The sequence below is a fragment of the Oreochromis niloticus genome, linkage group LG16, assembly GCF_001858045.2.
Source record: "Oreochromis niloticus isolate F11D_XX linkage group LG16, O_niloticus_UMD_NMBU, whole genome shotgun sequence".
Taxonomy (NCBI): domain Eukaryota; kingdom Metazoa; phylum Chordata; class Actinopteri; order Cichliformes; family Cichlidae; genus Oreochromis; species Oreochromis niloticus.
The window spans coordinates 5881543-5899015 of record NC_031987.2 but is presented as its reverse complement, the minus strand read 5'-3'; the positions used below and the strand labels follow the sequence as shown (position 1 = coordinate 5899015).

Genomic DNA, 17473 nt, shown 5'->3' with positions numbered 1-17473 from the left:
TATATATTCTTCTTCATCATTGTGCATTTCCTGTATTGCAAAAAAGTTATAAAAGTGTCTTTTAAACATGAGGATTGGATGAACATACACACACACACAGACACACACGAGCAGCACTTCTGCTGTTCACCAACAGATGGAGCCGTTAACCTTTGAGCCTGAACATCGTGCGCCCCATCTGGCAGCAACAGTTGTAATTGTTGCAGTCACACACGTTGCTTCGCTGCTTCCTGAGCTTAATGTGTGGAGCGTGTTCCAATATCAGACTTCAAAAACACTGGTGTCAGAGCCTTCAAAGCTGGCACAAACAAAATAACAATGTCTCCCATTGGAAGCTGAAAGCAGCTCCGGCAGAGTTTGACTGTCTCTGTGACACATTAAAATCTTTGTGATGCAGGCAATGACTTGGCTGTGCTAATACCCATAAAACTTTGGAGTATGCACTGCCAGCTGCCGTGGCTGTAATAACGAGAGGTGAAATAGAGAATTTATTTGTATTTTTTTTAATCTTGCACATGTCTGACGGCGCTATAAAAGAAAGAACCCTTCTGTCAAAAATCGAATCAATTAATATAGCTTCTCCATCCAAAATGCGTCTGTTTAACTCTTCGACGGCTGAGAGCCTCTGACGTCTTTCTAAATGCAGTAAGACAGGTGAACTAACACCAGACTGCAACTTATCAATAGAGCCAGAAGATAGATTGAGGCTTCAGAGCAAAGTGTCAGCATTCTGCATTGGTGTGACAAATGTACTCTCCACACTTATGCTCATCTCTGGGAGTGCTGCTGACAGATGCCCAGAATAGAGTGGAGTAACACTTGTTCCTGACCAGTGCATTCTGGGCTGCGACTGGGGAGGTCTCACAAGGCAAACAGAGCTCGGAGGCTCATCCATCAACTGGCGCACGCAGCTGAAAACGAACCGGCCCTACCTCTCGTTGCCCGCAGAAAGAATTCACATTTTCAGCTGCAGACACACACGTGTCAGCCTTGTGGCAGGTCTCAAATGTTCACTCAGATGACACAACATAGAGCTCGGTTCCAACTCACCATCCATCCGGTGTTCACTCCTCCAAGCTGAAAGTTCTCAGATTTTTTTTTTCTTATTATACACCTTCAGAAAGGGCAGGATCTGTGTTGTGCATAATTTAAGTGACTTGTGAATGTGACATGATTACTGATGAAAGACATGGCAAATCCAGCAGCTCTGAAATTCACCTCTCAACATCCTCTTTCCTCTTTGAGCCCACAGGTCAATCACACTGAAGGTGCTCATAAAAAGCACCGTTAGAATTTGTATAACTGTCAGATCAGATCAAAGAATTGGCAGACCACCGAAACCACCGAAATCAAAGCTCACTTCAGTCTCAGCAGTTGTCACCACGTAAGAAGTTAAAGGTAATACATTTTGAAAACAGTGGACTTAGTTCTTAACTGGGAAGTTGCTGCTGTGATGACAGCATGATGATTTAGCATGAATATAAAACTGCAGATCTGTTGTGATTGGTGTGGATGTAAAGATACTGCTGCAAATATCAGTGAGGGAGACTTCCTGTGCTACCTGTTTTACAATTGTTTGTAAATTGAACTCAAACATGATCAATTAAAGTAATTTGATATACATATTTTATTCCTCTTAGGAATTTGTTTAGTACATTACAAAAGAAGAAAACTCGTCAGCAACTAACCACTTTGATAATAAATGAATCATTTCAGTCATTTTTCTAGCGCAGATGGAAATAACTTTCAAATCTCTTTCCAGCTTCTTTTAATTTGCTTGTTTTTCTTTGCTTCTGTTTTACCAAAGGAACAATCACTTAATTGTGATTTCAGTGAACGAAAAACATGAAGTCCATCATTCTGTGTATTCCCAATTCAGTCTTTACCCGAAGGATCTTAAACCATAAAACAGATGAGCACGCTTTAATCAGCCATCAGTCACCAGTTTTAGTTCCAATTAGCTCATTATCACCTGCAAGCATTACTAAAGTTATTTCTCAGCCTATATTTACACCAGGGGCATCACGGTGGGTGGATGCACTGTTGCCTCACAGCAAGAAGATCCTGAGTTCAAATCCCACCCGGGGTCTTTCTGTGTGGAGTGTACCTGTTCTCCCTGTGCCTGCATGAGTTCTCCCTTGCTTCCTCCCACAGAAGGAGATCCATCTCTCTGTGTTAGCTCTGCAACAGATTGGCAACTTGTCTGGGGTGTACCCAAGCCTCTCGCCCTGTGACAGCTGGGATAAACTCCAGATTTGGGCTCTATGGATTGTTTTCTCCCTTCTGATAACTGGATGGTTATTGAAGGGCCATTAGATCGTTGCCAGAGATAAAGTTTAGGGGAGTGGCTACTTGATTGGCAGGTGTTCTGACAAAAGGAGCTGTAGTTTGTAGCTGTCTGCTAGGTCGCACTTAACAATATAAAATATTAGATCATGTTTGCGATGCGGCTAGGTTTCAAAACATTATTTATAGTTATTTTTGTCTACTGTGTGGTGTAGCTCCTCCAAGAAATTCAGATTTTAGTGAGTCAAATTCTAGTATTTTCTTGTTATATCACAATTAGGATTTGATCACAGTTAGGATTTGATCACAGTTAGGATTTGATCTCAGGTTCAGTTCATGAAAGTTTTGAAGTGCCGTCAAATCGAAATGATTGAAGTTATCAAAGATTTCACATCTTTGTAAACGTTTGAAAATAAAGAAAAAAGGTTCATTTTCTTGAGGCTAAAAGAGAGCTCTTTCTCTCTGCTCTAACTATCTGGCACATTGTTCAGTGAACTGCTAGCTGAGCTTATTTTTACAGTCCTGAGTGCTTGAAACCTGGGAGATCATGCCAAGCACATTCTCAGCACTTCCCCCCAATTCCTTCACTGATGAGCCGTTTACTCAGATCTCAGCAAATTTAACCAGACGGGGATCTCATCAGTAAAAGCCGACAGTACAGCAAGTATAGGAACTGACAATGTGCTTTGATTTTAGAGATGTGCCTTCTGCTGGCTTCCTTTGCTTCTTTGCTGCATGCAGGAAGGGAGCTTCAGCAGTTTGCAGGGATATTTTGGAGGCAGTCTTGGAGTTCCACCTCCGTTCCAGCATCGCATTTGTGAAGCACAAGAATGTAGGCTGACAGATTTCGTGCCTCATAGGAGGAAAACTCTGTCGAAATGAAGCAGAAAACCAGCCTGACAGGGGAGTCCTCCCCGAGGGACACAGTCCCTCCTTCCAGGGGTGTTCGCTGGATATTTGAAAAACACCTTTTTTTCAAGTGTTTTATAATAGATCCTGATTCCAGGCAAGCCTGAGAGCCATTTTATTACAAGTTAGTCTTGCATCAGATCCAAGAGTTCTTACCTATTTTGACATATGCATGTGCCACTTTACTTAAATCCCCCTCTGTTCATACACACTCATTAAAAATAAACAAATCAAGAAGGCTAAAAGACACAGAGTCTCCTTCAAATTAAACTTTGATGAGGAAGATTTCCTTCCCCGCATCACAGCACCAAGAGACAACAGCTGCTATGAGAGACAAATACAACGGTATCAATTTTTTGACAGTACTTGAGGTGTGCTGGGCAGGGAATTAATTTAAACACCATTAAAAATCCAAATTATTGTTACATTGAGGAGAGGGGCTGAGGTTTATCAGCCGTCTCTGTCAGGAATTTTTATGCAGCCTCAACCTAAAACATTGCATCTATGGGCAGTGAAGCTCATTTGCTGGACAATACCAGAGAGTGCAACGAAAGGCCTGGTGTTTATCAGGGGAACTGCATTGTGGGACACACAGACAGAGAGGTTTAACAGGCATGACTGGAGGGAATAAACACAGACAAAGGTGGGAGCCACAAAAGGACCGGCTTTTTTTTCAACTTGCAATAAAAGTGTCACCGTTTTTTGTTGTTTCATTATTTTGCAGTCGCCCTGCTCTGACAGAGCTCATTAAAATGTAGCAGGCAAAGAGAGACCTACCTTGGCATTGTAGGCTATGTAATGCTTGGCCAAAGCTTCTGGGGTGTGCATCCATGATTTATCTGAAATGATACAGACAGCTGACTCAGTATGACAGACTTAATCACCCAAGTTAATATAGTACAGGTACAATTAGCCACATACATTCAGTGGTTAAATCTGAGGCAGTGAGAAGAAGAAATTAGCTGAACCTTTAAAAGAGGAAAAATGGAGAAATTTGGCTCATTCTGCGAGACGGTGTGCTTCTTTCCCATATATTCACACCTGGAAGCTTCACATCACAAGTACAGTTCACCGCCACAGATGTGAGGGTCTAGCAGCATCACTGGAGCACCCTTTTAGGGGCATACCAATGAAAGCTAGGCAAGGGAGAATGCTGATTTTAATTTCACACCTCGAGTTGTCCAGCATGAAAGGTAATTGGACCTGTGACTTACTGGTCTAAATCCCGCTTCTCAAACTGTGTGTGCTCAGACTGAACGCAGCAAATTTCAGAGGCCGTGCACTGTATTCAATAAAAATGCAAACGCATGGAAGGAAACAGAGGCCGATGTGCTCTAGGTGGAGCAAATTAGGTGGGGGAGATGCATCTTTGCAAGTGGTCAATGTTTCCATATCACATAAGTATGCATGCCCTGTTGCTCCACTTCAAAATATAAAAAAACAAGATTAAAATAGAGAAGGTAAGGAGTGGAGGACCTAACAGAGCAGACACAGCGAGAGTGCATTTTACAGGTTAGCTACAGTTAACGTAGCCAAGCAGACTATATAGAAAACCAGATTCTTTGTGTTGCTGTCACCTGAGTCATCACTAGGAAAAAGCGTGTATTCCAAATGTGGACAGCCATTAAGATGTTTTTGGAGTTTACTTGTCTCCAGAAGCAAGCAAACTAAAAGTCAAGCAGCAATTAAACTTTGAAAAGTGCGATGAAACCTAGAAATGAAGAACTTCAATGTAAAAGCTGATTTTTTTGAAAAGTGTTGGTTCTAGCAGTAAGGCACAGCTTTTACTCTGAAGGCAAGCAGTGTCTGTTACACATTTATTTAAATACAGCTCAGAAGGTAAAATAGCGACAGTTTGCAGACAAGTTGGTGTCTGTCATACAAACAACAGGCGACCACAGAAATCTGCTTGTATCCACAGCAATCACAAGGAGGTTTTTGGTGCACTACCCTCTTTGCGAACATTTTACTTATGCTACATGTCTGAGTTTACTTGCTACTCATGTTGACCTACTGAGCAAGCTGGGTAGCTTGGCTGCCCTCTGTTGAAACACTTATTTGTGTTTTTAGTGTATTAAATTTGGTGGTTTTCCTGGGTGTGGGTACGTGTCAGTGTGTGGTAGTGGATTACATCTCTGGTTCATCATTTGCGAATGTTGTTAGCTAGGTGAACTCAGCAACTTTGTGTGCTGTTTAGCCACATTAGTTACAATCAGTACAAGGGCGTCTCTCTTCAATTGTAGGTGGTTACCTGTGTGTTTGATTGCTTCAATTCCTGATAGCTCATTTTGTACATTAGAGACCAAATAAGAGTTAGAAAGACAATAAAACTGGGTATAATTTGGGATCCACATGCCATTGCATGCAGTGTGTTTGGTTTCTCAGTAAGATCTACTCCTTACTGTGACGCCCAGTTTAAACACAGCAACCTGGTGACAGTCAAAATATTCAAGCTAAGGCCTGACAAGCTGTATGCTCTGGCTGATTGCATCTTTTATCTAAAATCTATGGGTTTACATAGCCTGGAAATAAGCAGTGAAATTCACACAAAATAAATAAATCTGCATTACATACTTCTTAAAGCATCTAATTTAATTAATCCTGTATTTACTGTAACTTGATTTTAACATTCTTTTAGACATCTGGAAGCTTTTGAAACATCAGTACATCATTAAATACATAACATTTGGTTACATAGAGTATTTTGTCTGTGGTGCTTTGATGAAAAGTGACCAATAGGGTGGTCTGCTAATTTGTTCAGTATTGCCTTTGTTCTCTATTTGCAGAGCTAATCAGATGTGAAACTACATACAAATGGAACCATTTATTTTCAAAAGGGTCCATCAGATAAAGGATTGCATAAAGTAATATCTTTTGCATTGCTAGCATTGGTTAAACTAAATTAGAACCTTAAACGCCATCTCTCTCAGCTGAAACACTACTCCAATGCCACTGCCAATCAAAAGATAATCTGTGTTTAATCACTTGAGTTTTAGCACCGGTGTATTTTTTTGTTGGGCAAATCATCCCACAGTGCCTACAGTTAGTGATTTACAATTTGCCCTGGAGACACTTTGAAGATTTACACCAACACAAAGTGAGCGGTGGTTCAGAGATCATTACAGGTCACTGATGACACAATCCTAAGTATCCCATTATGCTGTTTTCAGCATTTCTTAATCACCCACTGATTAAGGATTCTTTTCGCTTTTCATTTCCACATTCATAAACGGCTTATCGCCTCGTTAATGAATCTTGTGACAAAAGATGCATGACTGTGACCTTGGGGCACTTGGCCCCTGTAGGTTGATTGCGTTAATCAAGACTATGCAAGGTGCAAACGATGTGATGTCAACTTTACCGTGTCCTCTGCACAGGTATGCTAATTACTTTGTTTACATTCATGTGCTGGCTAAGTGGCTTGATGATTTTAAAGTCTGTTCTAATTAGTGTTAATTTGGTACACTGCATTTGCTTAATTGTGACTGCTTAGGGCTGCTAACCTACAATATTATTCTCAAAAAAACTTTGGCAAAAGGGCATGTAATCATGTAATGACGAAATGTTTTGGAAGAATTTTTGAGATTATGCATTTTAATTACAATAACTTATTTAACGATTGTTTAAATTCACAGATTTATAGTGATGCATATTTACCTGCCAAAAACAAATACAAACTATTGTGAATGCGTAATATTTGACTCATATGCTGTTAAAACTCAAACTAAATGGATGCAATACATTTAAAACAATCTGGGTTAATGTGGCTAACTATTTTTACAGATATAAGGCAAACTGTGTTGACTTGTTTGATTAATTTTTGATGGGGAAATATGAATCACATTAAGTTTATTAAATTGTTTATGATAAAAATAATTTATCCAAATGAATACAACACAGTACTGTGCAGAAGTCTTGAGCTACCCATCATTATCTGCGCCAAGGAGGTTATCTTTTTGTAGGGTTTGCGTGTCATTCAGTCATTCTGTCTGTAAACACAACAGCTGAAAAAGTTTTTAATAATTCTGAAATATCTGCTAGGTTTGCAGAGTGGGGTTATATTAACAGCCATTAAAATTTGGCTTCCATCCACTGAGTTCTTCAAGGTCACCTTAATGATATATTGGTCAAAAGTTGACAAAAGAAAAACCCCTTAGCACTATCTGACCTCTGACCTCTCCTTAGTGTCAACAGACTCATCTACAGGTCAAAATGATATTAATGCCATATAGCAGGATTTAAAACTATGTTTCTTACTGCCACTGTCTGCATTGAAAACACATCAGCACGTAGTGAATGAGACATGGGGATTCGAAATATCACATTACCTTGGACCTCTGACCTCTTCATTAAGGTCAAATGAGGTCAAATTGTCATAAATTGCTTTTATCTCCAAAATTGTGATTAAAACCTGACTGTCTTAGTTTGTATTGGCAACATTTATGAAATTATACTGGTGTATGGGCGTTTAAATATAATATTAAAGCCTGCATCAAAATATCATGTCACATTTGACCTCTGACCTCACTTTCACATTTCACATCTGCTTTTCTTTCAACTTGACTGGGCATCACAAAATGTTTTCTTTCTTCAGTTGTCAAGAGAAAGAGAATGAGCTTGTTAGTTAGAAATATAACGTAGTTTAATGTTATATATCAAGCTCAAGTTATTTGTAAAAGACTGGATATGAATAACTAATTTTATTACAAAAAAATGAAAAGAAAAATTAAAAACAATGAATGCTACAAATGTAATATATCCACATAAATAAAAAAATAAAATAAAAATACTAAAATAATTGAAATTAAAGCTGCAAGCAGCGATATGAGGGCCCTCGCACCCCCGGCGCGTCGAGCCAAGCCCAACACCTAAAACCAGCGCTTCCGATCTGATGTCACATTGATGGAATTCATGCATTTAACCACCAGCTAAAATTTCATCTCATTCAACCATTATTATAGTCGTCCCACTAGGTGGCGCTCTAACCATTACTGACAAATGGCATAACAAACATTTCCGAGCTCGAGTCTCATCACGCCTGCGACCTTTGGGAGAGATTGGACATTGTGTTTTTGAGCGACAGCAGGTTACTGCTTTTTGGCGAGTGATTGAAACTCCACGTGCCGCCATGACCACCCCGTTTCCCTGAACGTAAAAAGCTTCGCAATTTAACATCACAAAGGTCTTTAGATTCCACACACAGGAGATCGCGTAAATCTAATGAAATCCCTTGGAGGAGTTCGTCAAAGTATGAGGCCTGAAAAGAGGGGAAAATGTCGCCAAATTTACACATTAATTTTAAAATGGCTGACTTCCTGTTGGATTTGGGATATTGCTCCAAGAGACTTTTTTGTACATCTTGATATCTCCAATAAGCTTGCCAGGTTTCAAACTCATACATAAAACACAGAGCAGGGGCTGTTGTTTTGAAATTTTGTAGGGGGCGCTGTGGAGCCATTTTGCGCTGTTCAAGGAAAATGAACATATAAAAAGAAATCCCTCATCACATTAGAGGTGTGCGCCAAATTTCAAGACTTTTTAAACTTTTCAAGCCCCTCAAAAGCCACTTCATCTTTCATGGTGAACTGCGTTGCCACCAGGGTGCGCCGTTCAGTTTATAGTCACAATTTTTTCACTGAAGCATCAAGAGGGACTGATGGTGATATTCACCGCTTTTGAGGTGGCCACGATGAACCTGTGAAAATCAGTACAACAAAATGAAAGACATGACATTTCCTGGTGCCACTAGGTGGCGCTCTACGTATTCCTGACAATGGGCATATCAATCTGTTCAGGGCGGGTCTGACATCATCCCTGTAAAATCTGGTACTGATCAGATTGGATTTCATTGAGTTACACTAATTTGTTTCTTCATGGCGAGACCTCAATGTTCGCCATGCTGCTGGGGTCACACCCTTCAGCGAAAACTCACAGTTTTCTCTGTAACCCAAGACCAACTCCTTAAGGCTTTCCTGGAGAAATTTGAGGCTGCAGATGTCACCCATTACAATACTGTACCCCAAAGTGTAAAACATGACATTTCCTGTTCCCACTAGGTGGCGCTGTCCCTGATGTCAAATATGGCAGTTGAAATATGTTCAGGGGTGGAGCCTTATCATATGTGTCCACTTTGGTCAAGGTCGGACAATGTATGACAGAACGAGAGGCAATAAGATTTTCATGGCGAGTCATCGAAATTCGCCGTGGCGCCACGGCCTCACCGTATCCCGAAAACTCAAAAGCTCCGCAATTTAACATGGCCCAGGTGTGTAGTTGACACTGACCAAATATGAAGCTTGTCCGATGAAATTCCAATGAGGAGTTCGCAAAAGTTCGAGGCGTGGAAATGGCAAAATTAGAGCCAAAATGTCACCTTCACTTCCAAATGGCGGACTTCCTGTTGGGTTTAGGACATGGCCATAATAGACTTTTATGTGCGTCTCCGAACGTTAGATATGTGTTCCGAGTTTTATACATGTAGGTCATACCCATCTCGGGGGCTCGCGTTTCTCATTTTTCTAGGTGGCGCTACTGAGCCAATTTTCCCTGGACATGTCTACGGACATTAAAATACGTAAATTTTCACCAGACCTGACGCGTGTGCAAAATTTCATGAGTTTTCGAGCATGTTTAGGCCCTCAAAAGGCCAATTCATTTGCCGAAATAATAATAATAATAATAATAATAATAATAATAATAATAATAATAATAATAATAATAATAATAATAATAATAATAATAATAAGAAACAGAGCAGATACAATAGGGCCTTCGCACTTTTGTGCTCGGGCCCTAATTAATAGCTCCAAATTTTGCCAAATAAATTACTTTGGACAAACAACAAAAAGCTGCACTTTGCAGTTATTTTTGCTGCACTACTAGTATGTTTTTTAAAAAAACAATATACAGACAAGAAGTAAATACTGGACAAAGAATAAGATTTGCACACTCTGTTTTGCTTCAGAGGAGCCAAACTTAGACTAAACTTTAAACTTTAGACTAAAATTTTTGAAAAAGTTCATTTTATGCCTCTGCAATTCATTTTGATGGCAAACATGCCCACAGCCTTACAGCTAAACAACACAAACACATCAGTGTGGTGGTTTGTTTGCTGTTTTCGGCACTGCACTGTGAACTTTTCTCTACTTAAACTGTATTCCTTCCAGGTTTACTTAACAGCTGTGCAATGAGATTAAACCTGCTTACACCTTGCAATGGCCTCCTCTAAAGCACAATCAATTTCCTAGTGGGAAGCGTGAATGAAAACTGACATAGGAATGAAGGACCTCCTCCCTACTTTTACCGCAACAAACTCTAAATTCCAAGAAAGAGTCAAGCGAAAGGACGGAAGAGATGCTGTGCGGGCTGACACAGCCGCATGGCAGGTAGGCTGGCATTATTTTAAGGTGTCAGCGCACACTGCTCTGATGAAAGGAGAGGGGGATGCTTTTTGTCTCTCTTTGCTGTTTAAAATGGCAGCTATGTGAGCATGACAAAAACTGGCCACAGTGATGTCTACAGTTGAAATAACTGTTGGGGCGTGTGGAACAGTCGTGGAATCTGAAGGTCAACTTTGTGTGGATGAACTGTCAAGTGTTGGGTGGAGATGAGGGAAAATTTAAGGGCTGACAGCCGGAAAAGTGTCGTTGCTCCTCTGTCACAGTGTAATGTACTTTGGAGCGACAGGTTCTGTTGCATAAAGGTCACAAGTCCTTCATGCATGTACTGCAGCTCCAACTTTTATTAACAAGAGCTGTCTTCACGTATCTTTCACATCACAGAATGATCTCCTTCAAAAACAATGCCTATTTTATACTTATTCCTGAGAATATGAGCCTGGGTATTTACTTTATGAATACATATGGACAGTTAGGGCCATGTCCATAATAGGTCCTTGAAATTTTGCTGCTGTACACCACCCCAGTGGCTTTTACATGAAACTATTAAAATCTGAATGAAGTGCAGACCTTCAACTTTAATTCAACAGGTTTAATAAAAGGTACTGCATTAACTGTTTAGGCATTGTAGACACTATTATACGTACTGTCCCATTTTCAGAGGCTCAAAGTTAACTGGCCAATTGATTGCGAAGCAACTTTGTGACCAGGTGATGCATGTTTCCTGGTTATTCCATGACAGGTTAAGAGGGAAAAAAAAGTCTAAAGTTGATTTCAAAATGTTGAAATTGGTGGCTGTTGATTAGAAATCTCAATAGGATGTACAAAGAGGTGTCAGTCCGTTCATGCACAGGCTGAAAAAAACAAAATTAATATATCAGAGAGACAGCAAAAAAACTTAGGAATGACCAAACAGTTTCCTTCATTCTTAAAAAGAAGGAATGAACCGGCTTGAAAGACCACAGAAAATATGTAAAGTGCATGGTGACAGAATTATTTCCAAAGCTAAAATAACACTTCAAGAACAGTCTAGAGGAGGTGCCCATATGATAGTTTGTTTTCAAGAGATGTCTTTATGCAAGGAAATATAAAGGTTTACAACAAGGTGCAAACACCACTGGTTACACTCAAGAACAGGAAGGCCAGATTAGATTTGACTTTAGCAGAAAACTTCTACAGCAGTCTCGACTTCAAACACTGATTTGAAACATACCATATTATTTGTCAAACATGGCAGAGGCAATATTACAGGATGGGTATGTATGACTGCCAGTGAAACCTGGTGAGAATCTGGTGTTCAGCAGCGACAGGATGAATTCAGCTACACTCTCTGCTCACATTCACACAAATGCTGCATAACTGATTAGATGGTACTTCACAATAAGAATGGATAACGACCCAAAGCAAAGTACAATCCAAGACAAGAAATGGCATATTCTTCAATGACCAAGTCCAGATCATACTATTCAGTTACGACAAAACTGAAGTGAAACCCTTTGAAGTAAAGCTTGAAATAACAAAAGTGTAGACTGCATCCCATCTTGATGGTTTGATTTAAAATCCAATGTGGCATTGTATACCATAAGCATGCTGGTTGAAAAGGAGAAAAAAAGAAAGAAGCTTTAAGTTCTAAGTATAATGAATTACTGTAAACAACTTCACACAAAAGTGATCCATTATTGTTCCAGAATACTGCTTTATTTTCGAAAACTGCCTCTTGTTGAAAATCTATTGGCAAGCTGGTGAACTAGCAGCAGAAATACCGCCCATGAATGCCTGCTCTAATTACACAGAGTAGACAGATATAAATGGTTTAATCGTTGGACTAGAGTAAAAATAAAAGAAATAAACAACGTTTGCTTCGGGCTAAAAGTAAAATTTCACACTGAAACAATACAGAGAAGCAGCTTTGGAGAAGTGATGGTCCTCCACTGCAGGTTTCACTAATAATGGTGAAGAAAAGAACAAAGTTCACCAAGGTTTGAACTAACTGGGGAAATGCTGCCTTCAAGGCTTTCATTAATTAACAAAAGAAAAACAACTGAGCACGAGATTGCCTGATAAACATTTTAATGTGGTGCACTGGAAGGAAACGAGACCAACACCCTTGTTGTCCAGCAGTTTCATCTAATAGACCATTACCAAAAAAATATCTTATCCACAAGCTAACAGTTGTATTCCATGATTTCTCACATAGTTTCTTCATGTCAAGCTCTACTTTTAAAGTTCTTCATGTCCATGTCAACAGTGTGAAGAAAAAAATACTGCATTTACTTTATCAACTTTAAAACTACATTGAGTGAAATCCATGAATGTGTTGCAAATAAAAATGCACCAGACACAATACAAGTATCTGTGGATTAAAATGACCAAATAATGCGTTCATTATTCCTTCAATTGTTCTTAAATTTTAGGTTTTGCATTTACTTATTATGTTCTCTTTGCATTTGGGCATTATTTATTTCATGCAATCTTGTTTGCTTCTGTATTTTATTTTTATTTTTCTTTATTAAGTAATACAAAAATAAATACATTAATATACGTGGATTAAAAATGAATTTTAAAATGTATTTAGTAAGAAAAAAAAAGCAAATCTGAAAAGCACAGAAATTGTATTTTGTAATTTGCTGTTCAGTTCCTCGATCTATTTTTAAGATCTTTAATGTTGTATTTCTGTATCAAGTGATTTAAATAGTGTGTCATTAAATTAAATCCAGGCTTTGTCTCTTGTTTTTCTGTGTAGAACTTTGCAAATATTGGCATTACTGCATGAAACAACAATGGAAATTTTTGCTATTAATAATATAATACAATGACTGTACTAAGCCGGGACAGACTCCGACCTCAGCTCGACCTTGAATTGGATAAGCGTTTAAAAAAACGGATTGATGGGTGGATGGATGGATGTCTGTTACTACTAAAGCTAATTAGAAAAATAATGAAGTGCTTAAGTCAAAAATTGCATGAAGTATTGTGGTCGCAGAGAAACTGCCTAATATTCCTTGTACTTGCCTTGTCGAGCTTGAGTGCCACGCTGTAAGTGCACATTTTTTTTATTTATTTATTTTTATACGGCCACAAGACGAGTGCAGGCAATAGACTAATTCACTGCAGTGCTCAATCAATGACACACAATGAGTGTGCTGGCTATGCACAGTTCTCCATCAAGCAGAAGACAACTTCAAATGGGCTCCAAGCAGAGCAGACCTAAACCACAATTCTACTGCAGACGTGTGGGAGAGTGTTACGCTGAGATAAAGACTTGGAGAGTTTAAACTGTACTTCTCAAAAAGAAGTACAGTTTAGAATGTGGTGAGCTACATAAATGAAGTAAAAATGTTGCAATCACATAGACATGGGGAGAGTAATTCTTCTGAGAAGAAATCTCTTGAGGTTTCGCCTTCATCATATACAGTACATTTGGGGAAATGGACAAAAATGTCACAACTGCCCTGCAATTTAATTCAAGTCAGTACAACAACACTGCAATACAGTGCCTCAGAAATTAAAGCTCTCTGCAAGAACAAACTGAACATTACAAGGTTCACTGTGGTTTCATTATTGCAGAGCTACTGTATTGAAGTTAATTATGTTCTACAAATGCTTATGATTTTGTGTCAAGCTCCTGTAAATTATTGTAATACGACTCCACCATTCTGCCAAAAAGCTATGGGAACTGAATTTAAAATGAAGGGAAAACTGCAAATATTGACTGTAGGAAAAAAGTCCAGGCTCATTCAGAGCTAATGCAGATTTTACAAGGCTGAAAAAGGAAACGCTTAAGGATCATGCAAATGGCCGTGCGGCTTTACAAAATAACACTGTCAGAGCAGATGTTAAGGCAAGGACAGTACAGCCTCTCCTCTCATACTGCAGTGTTCTCTCAGGACAAGGCAATCAGACATGCATGAATTAAACTGTTACTACTTATTTGTGCTCCGATCATATCGCAAACCAATAATGATGGCTTGTGTAATAGTTAGAGGGATCATTCCAGGAATGAACATCACTTGGACTGGTATTTATTTAGTCCAGCCATTCAGCTGTGATGGCCACGGCAAAATTAAAAAGCCCATCCATCCATATCTAATTTTCTATGTGGGTGCTTTCAGTTAAATATAATCATAATGGTGGATAGAGAACATCTGACCATTTTTATAGTAACAATAAGAACAAAAAGAACACATGCACAATCCTCTTTTCATTAACTTTAGTTTATTATATGTTAGAGGACTCAGCAACTATCTGTAGCCATGTAGATATTGCAATAAAAGTCGTCTTGCAGTTGGACTGATTGAGAACTAATTAACCAGCTGAGCTTCTGCAGAAATTTTGTTAAAGGTACTTTTGTGTAAAGCATTTCAAAGCCCTCATTTTAAAATGTTCAAAACCTTCTAAAATGAACTAAATCTTTCAATAGAGACCACAGCTTTGTGATGCCTGTGTGTTGTGTTGCAGAGATATCAAGTGAAGTTGAAAGTGGTCCGGGCTGTACCGCCGTCTAATATCGCAAGAATCAGTGCGCTGTCCAATTCTACGAGTCCAACAACGTTTTTCAAGCTTGCGTTACCGCAACATTTCCACAGAATTTCTTTTTTTAATTTAATACAGAAATATTAGATTAGTTAGGAGTCGTCTTTCAGTAGTAGCAAGGCAAAATTATTTCAAACATACTTTTTAATGCCCATTAGGATGGATCTAATGAGCTTATCTGCACTACAACTTTTAAACAAAACACTCTTTCTAGTAAAAAAAAATGCTTCTCTGGTACAAAGTGTCCCTTGATATCGGTGCCATGAAGCATCAGATTACAGAAAAGGTACTTAAAGCACATAAAACTGCTTTAAGTACTCTGTCACATTTAAACACAGTGGCTCAGTATCATTTTGTATTGTGCAGGGTTCATGTGTAGGGGATATTTTAACACAGAAAACCCAATGATATTTTCTTAAATGATGTAACTGCACCACCAATCGTTCTAGCTCCCAAAAGGAGTATGTCTCTTTTTAAAAAAACGCCACTTATCTCTTGGCCGGTCCATCAGGACAGCTTTTGCCAGCAGCATTGGACAAAGCAACAATATTCAATGATAGGGTGAGAACATGCTCAGCATTCAAACCACAGAATAAACACACTGCCTCACAATTTTTTTAAAGAAACCTATTGCTTTTATTTGATTAAAAATAATAACAATTTATGAGAATTTAATACTGGCAAATCAGAATTGTTGCTGCACTACCTGAGGTAACGTAAGTGCAGCTTGGTAAGTAAGAGCACTTTGTTTGGTACTTTTACCTCCCAGTGTTAGAGTTCAATACTTCTTAATACTTGTTTTATTATTTACTTCTTTTTTGCTCAACAGGATTCAAAACAGTTAAATGGCACCATAAAACACATCCATCAAAATGACCATAAGGTGAAATCAACGTGTCTGTGCAACAAAATCTGAACTTCAGTCAGGACCATCGCAATCACAAGGAGATCATATATTTATATAAATTACTGGGAATGGAAATACCATAGCAGTATGGCTCTGTTGAGGAATCAAATAACTCTTCTTCCTCTAACAGGAAACTGGAATGTTGGAAAGCCACATCAGTCTCAGCCAATAACAGAGCAGCGTCAGTGACAGACAGCGATGACATGGATTACTTCAAACATAGCATGAAAGGTGGAGATGAGGTGGAGGTGGGCTGCAAAGCAGCGTGCCCAGGAACGGCAACACTGAGTGAGCTAATGTAGCTTAGAAAGCCCAGCCCAGAGATCTCTAACACTAAGATCAGCTGTTCTGCTGGGACGGCGGCCAAGTTTGACTTCCTGGCCTGCCCAAAATAATCCTATGCCCGACAGCAAACGCTGCCTACAGACAGGATTGCATTAGAAGTAATCAGCATTGAAGAGTTAAACAGTCATCATTTGCAACGTCATGCCATCACTTAAAAAACTCAGTAGGATACAATGATGGTACCTAACAAGCTAAAAGAGCAATGTTTTTAAGTGCTTCTCATAGAGTTCAACTCTTTAGTGCAAGTCACGTCCAGGACCATGGAGCAATCAGCACAGGAGATAAAAATGATCAAGATCCCTGCAGGTAATACCTGCTAGACGTGTTCGCGCCCACAAAACGCAGGCCTACACAGAAACAACAAAGATAAATCAGTGTGGTGGACCAGTTTTTGGTGCCAGCTGCCAGCCCAAAGAGGCAGAGGCAGACAGGACAGGTGCAGAAACAGAAGAAAGCTGTTGGATAATGTGTTGACTATTGATGTCAACTACTACAAATTAAAAAGTGACAGGGAAAACAGCTAACACGATGTAAACCTTTCTTGTGTATAAATTGAAACGGCGACACAAAATTCTAAAGATGATAATTGAACGGAGTGATGTCATCAACAACAAGAGGCAATTATCCTCTTTCAGTCACATTAAGACCTCAACAAAGACTGAATAATTCACTCCAACGTGAAATCACTGGCAAATAAACTTTTGTTCAGCTCATGCAGGAGGCTGCCGGGCTGCAGATGAAATATTGCACATCCGTTGATATTAAGGATTGATGGAAATGTGCTAAGCACAGCTGTGCTCAGATTATTAGGAGACTGAGGAAGTCATGTTCCCAAAGGAGTTACAAACCTCACATCTTCCTCTCATTCTCATTACATGATTTTTATTTCGATCACTTAAAAGGTACCGGTTAATTCAAACATTTATTCCATGCCTTCATTCACATTTTTGTCTAAGGATATTTTGAGGATAAAACTGGAGGTGACATTAAAGCTGTTTATCAACATTCGGTCTGGCTTGCAAAAGGAAGGCTGCAGCATCAAGGTCCACGGAGATTGAATGCAAGCGGTGAAATATACCGTGCACACACATGACTG

The 17473-nt window shown here is 39.2% G+C and overlaps 1 protein-coding gene across 8 annotated transcripts in view; it reads right to left on the bottom strand.

Annotated features, from left to right (window-relative positions):
• gulp1a (GULP PTB domain containing engulfment adaptor 1a) overlaps positions 1–17473 on the bottom strand; it is a 103509-nt gene that overhangs the window by 17431 nt on the left and 68605 nt on the right. For all 8 annotated transcript variants that reach the window (XM_025903570.1, XM_025903571.1, XM_025903572.1 and 5 more), the window contains one exon: positions 3973–4034. In XM_025903570.1, the coding sequence (XP_025759355.1) occupies positions 3973–4034 (62 nt within the window). The remainder of the gene's footprint in view (positions 1–3972; positions 4035–17473) is intronic.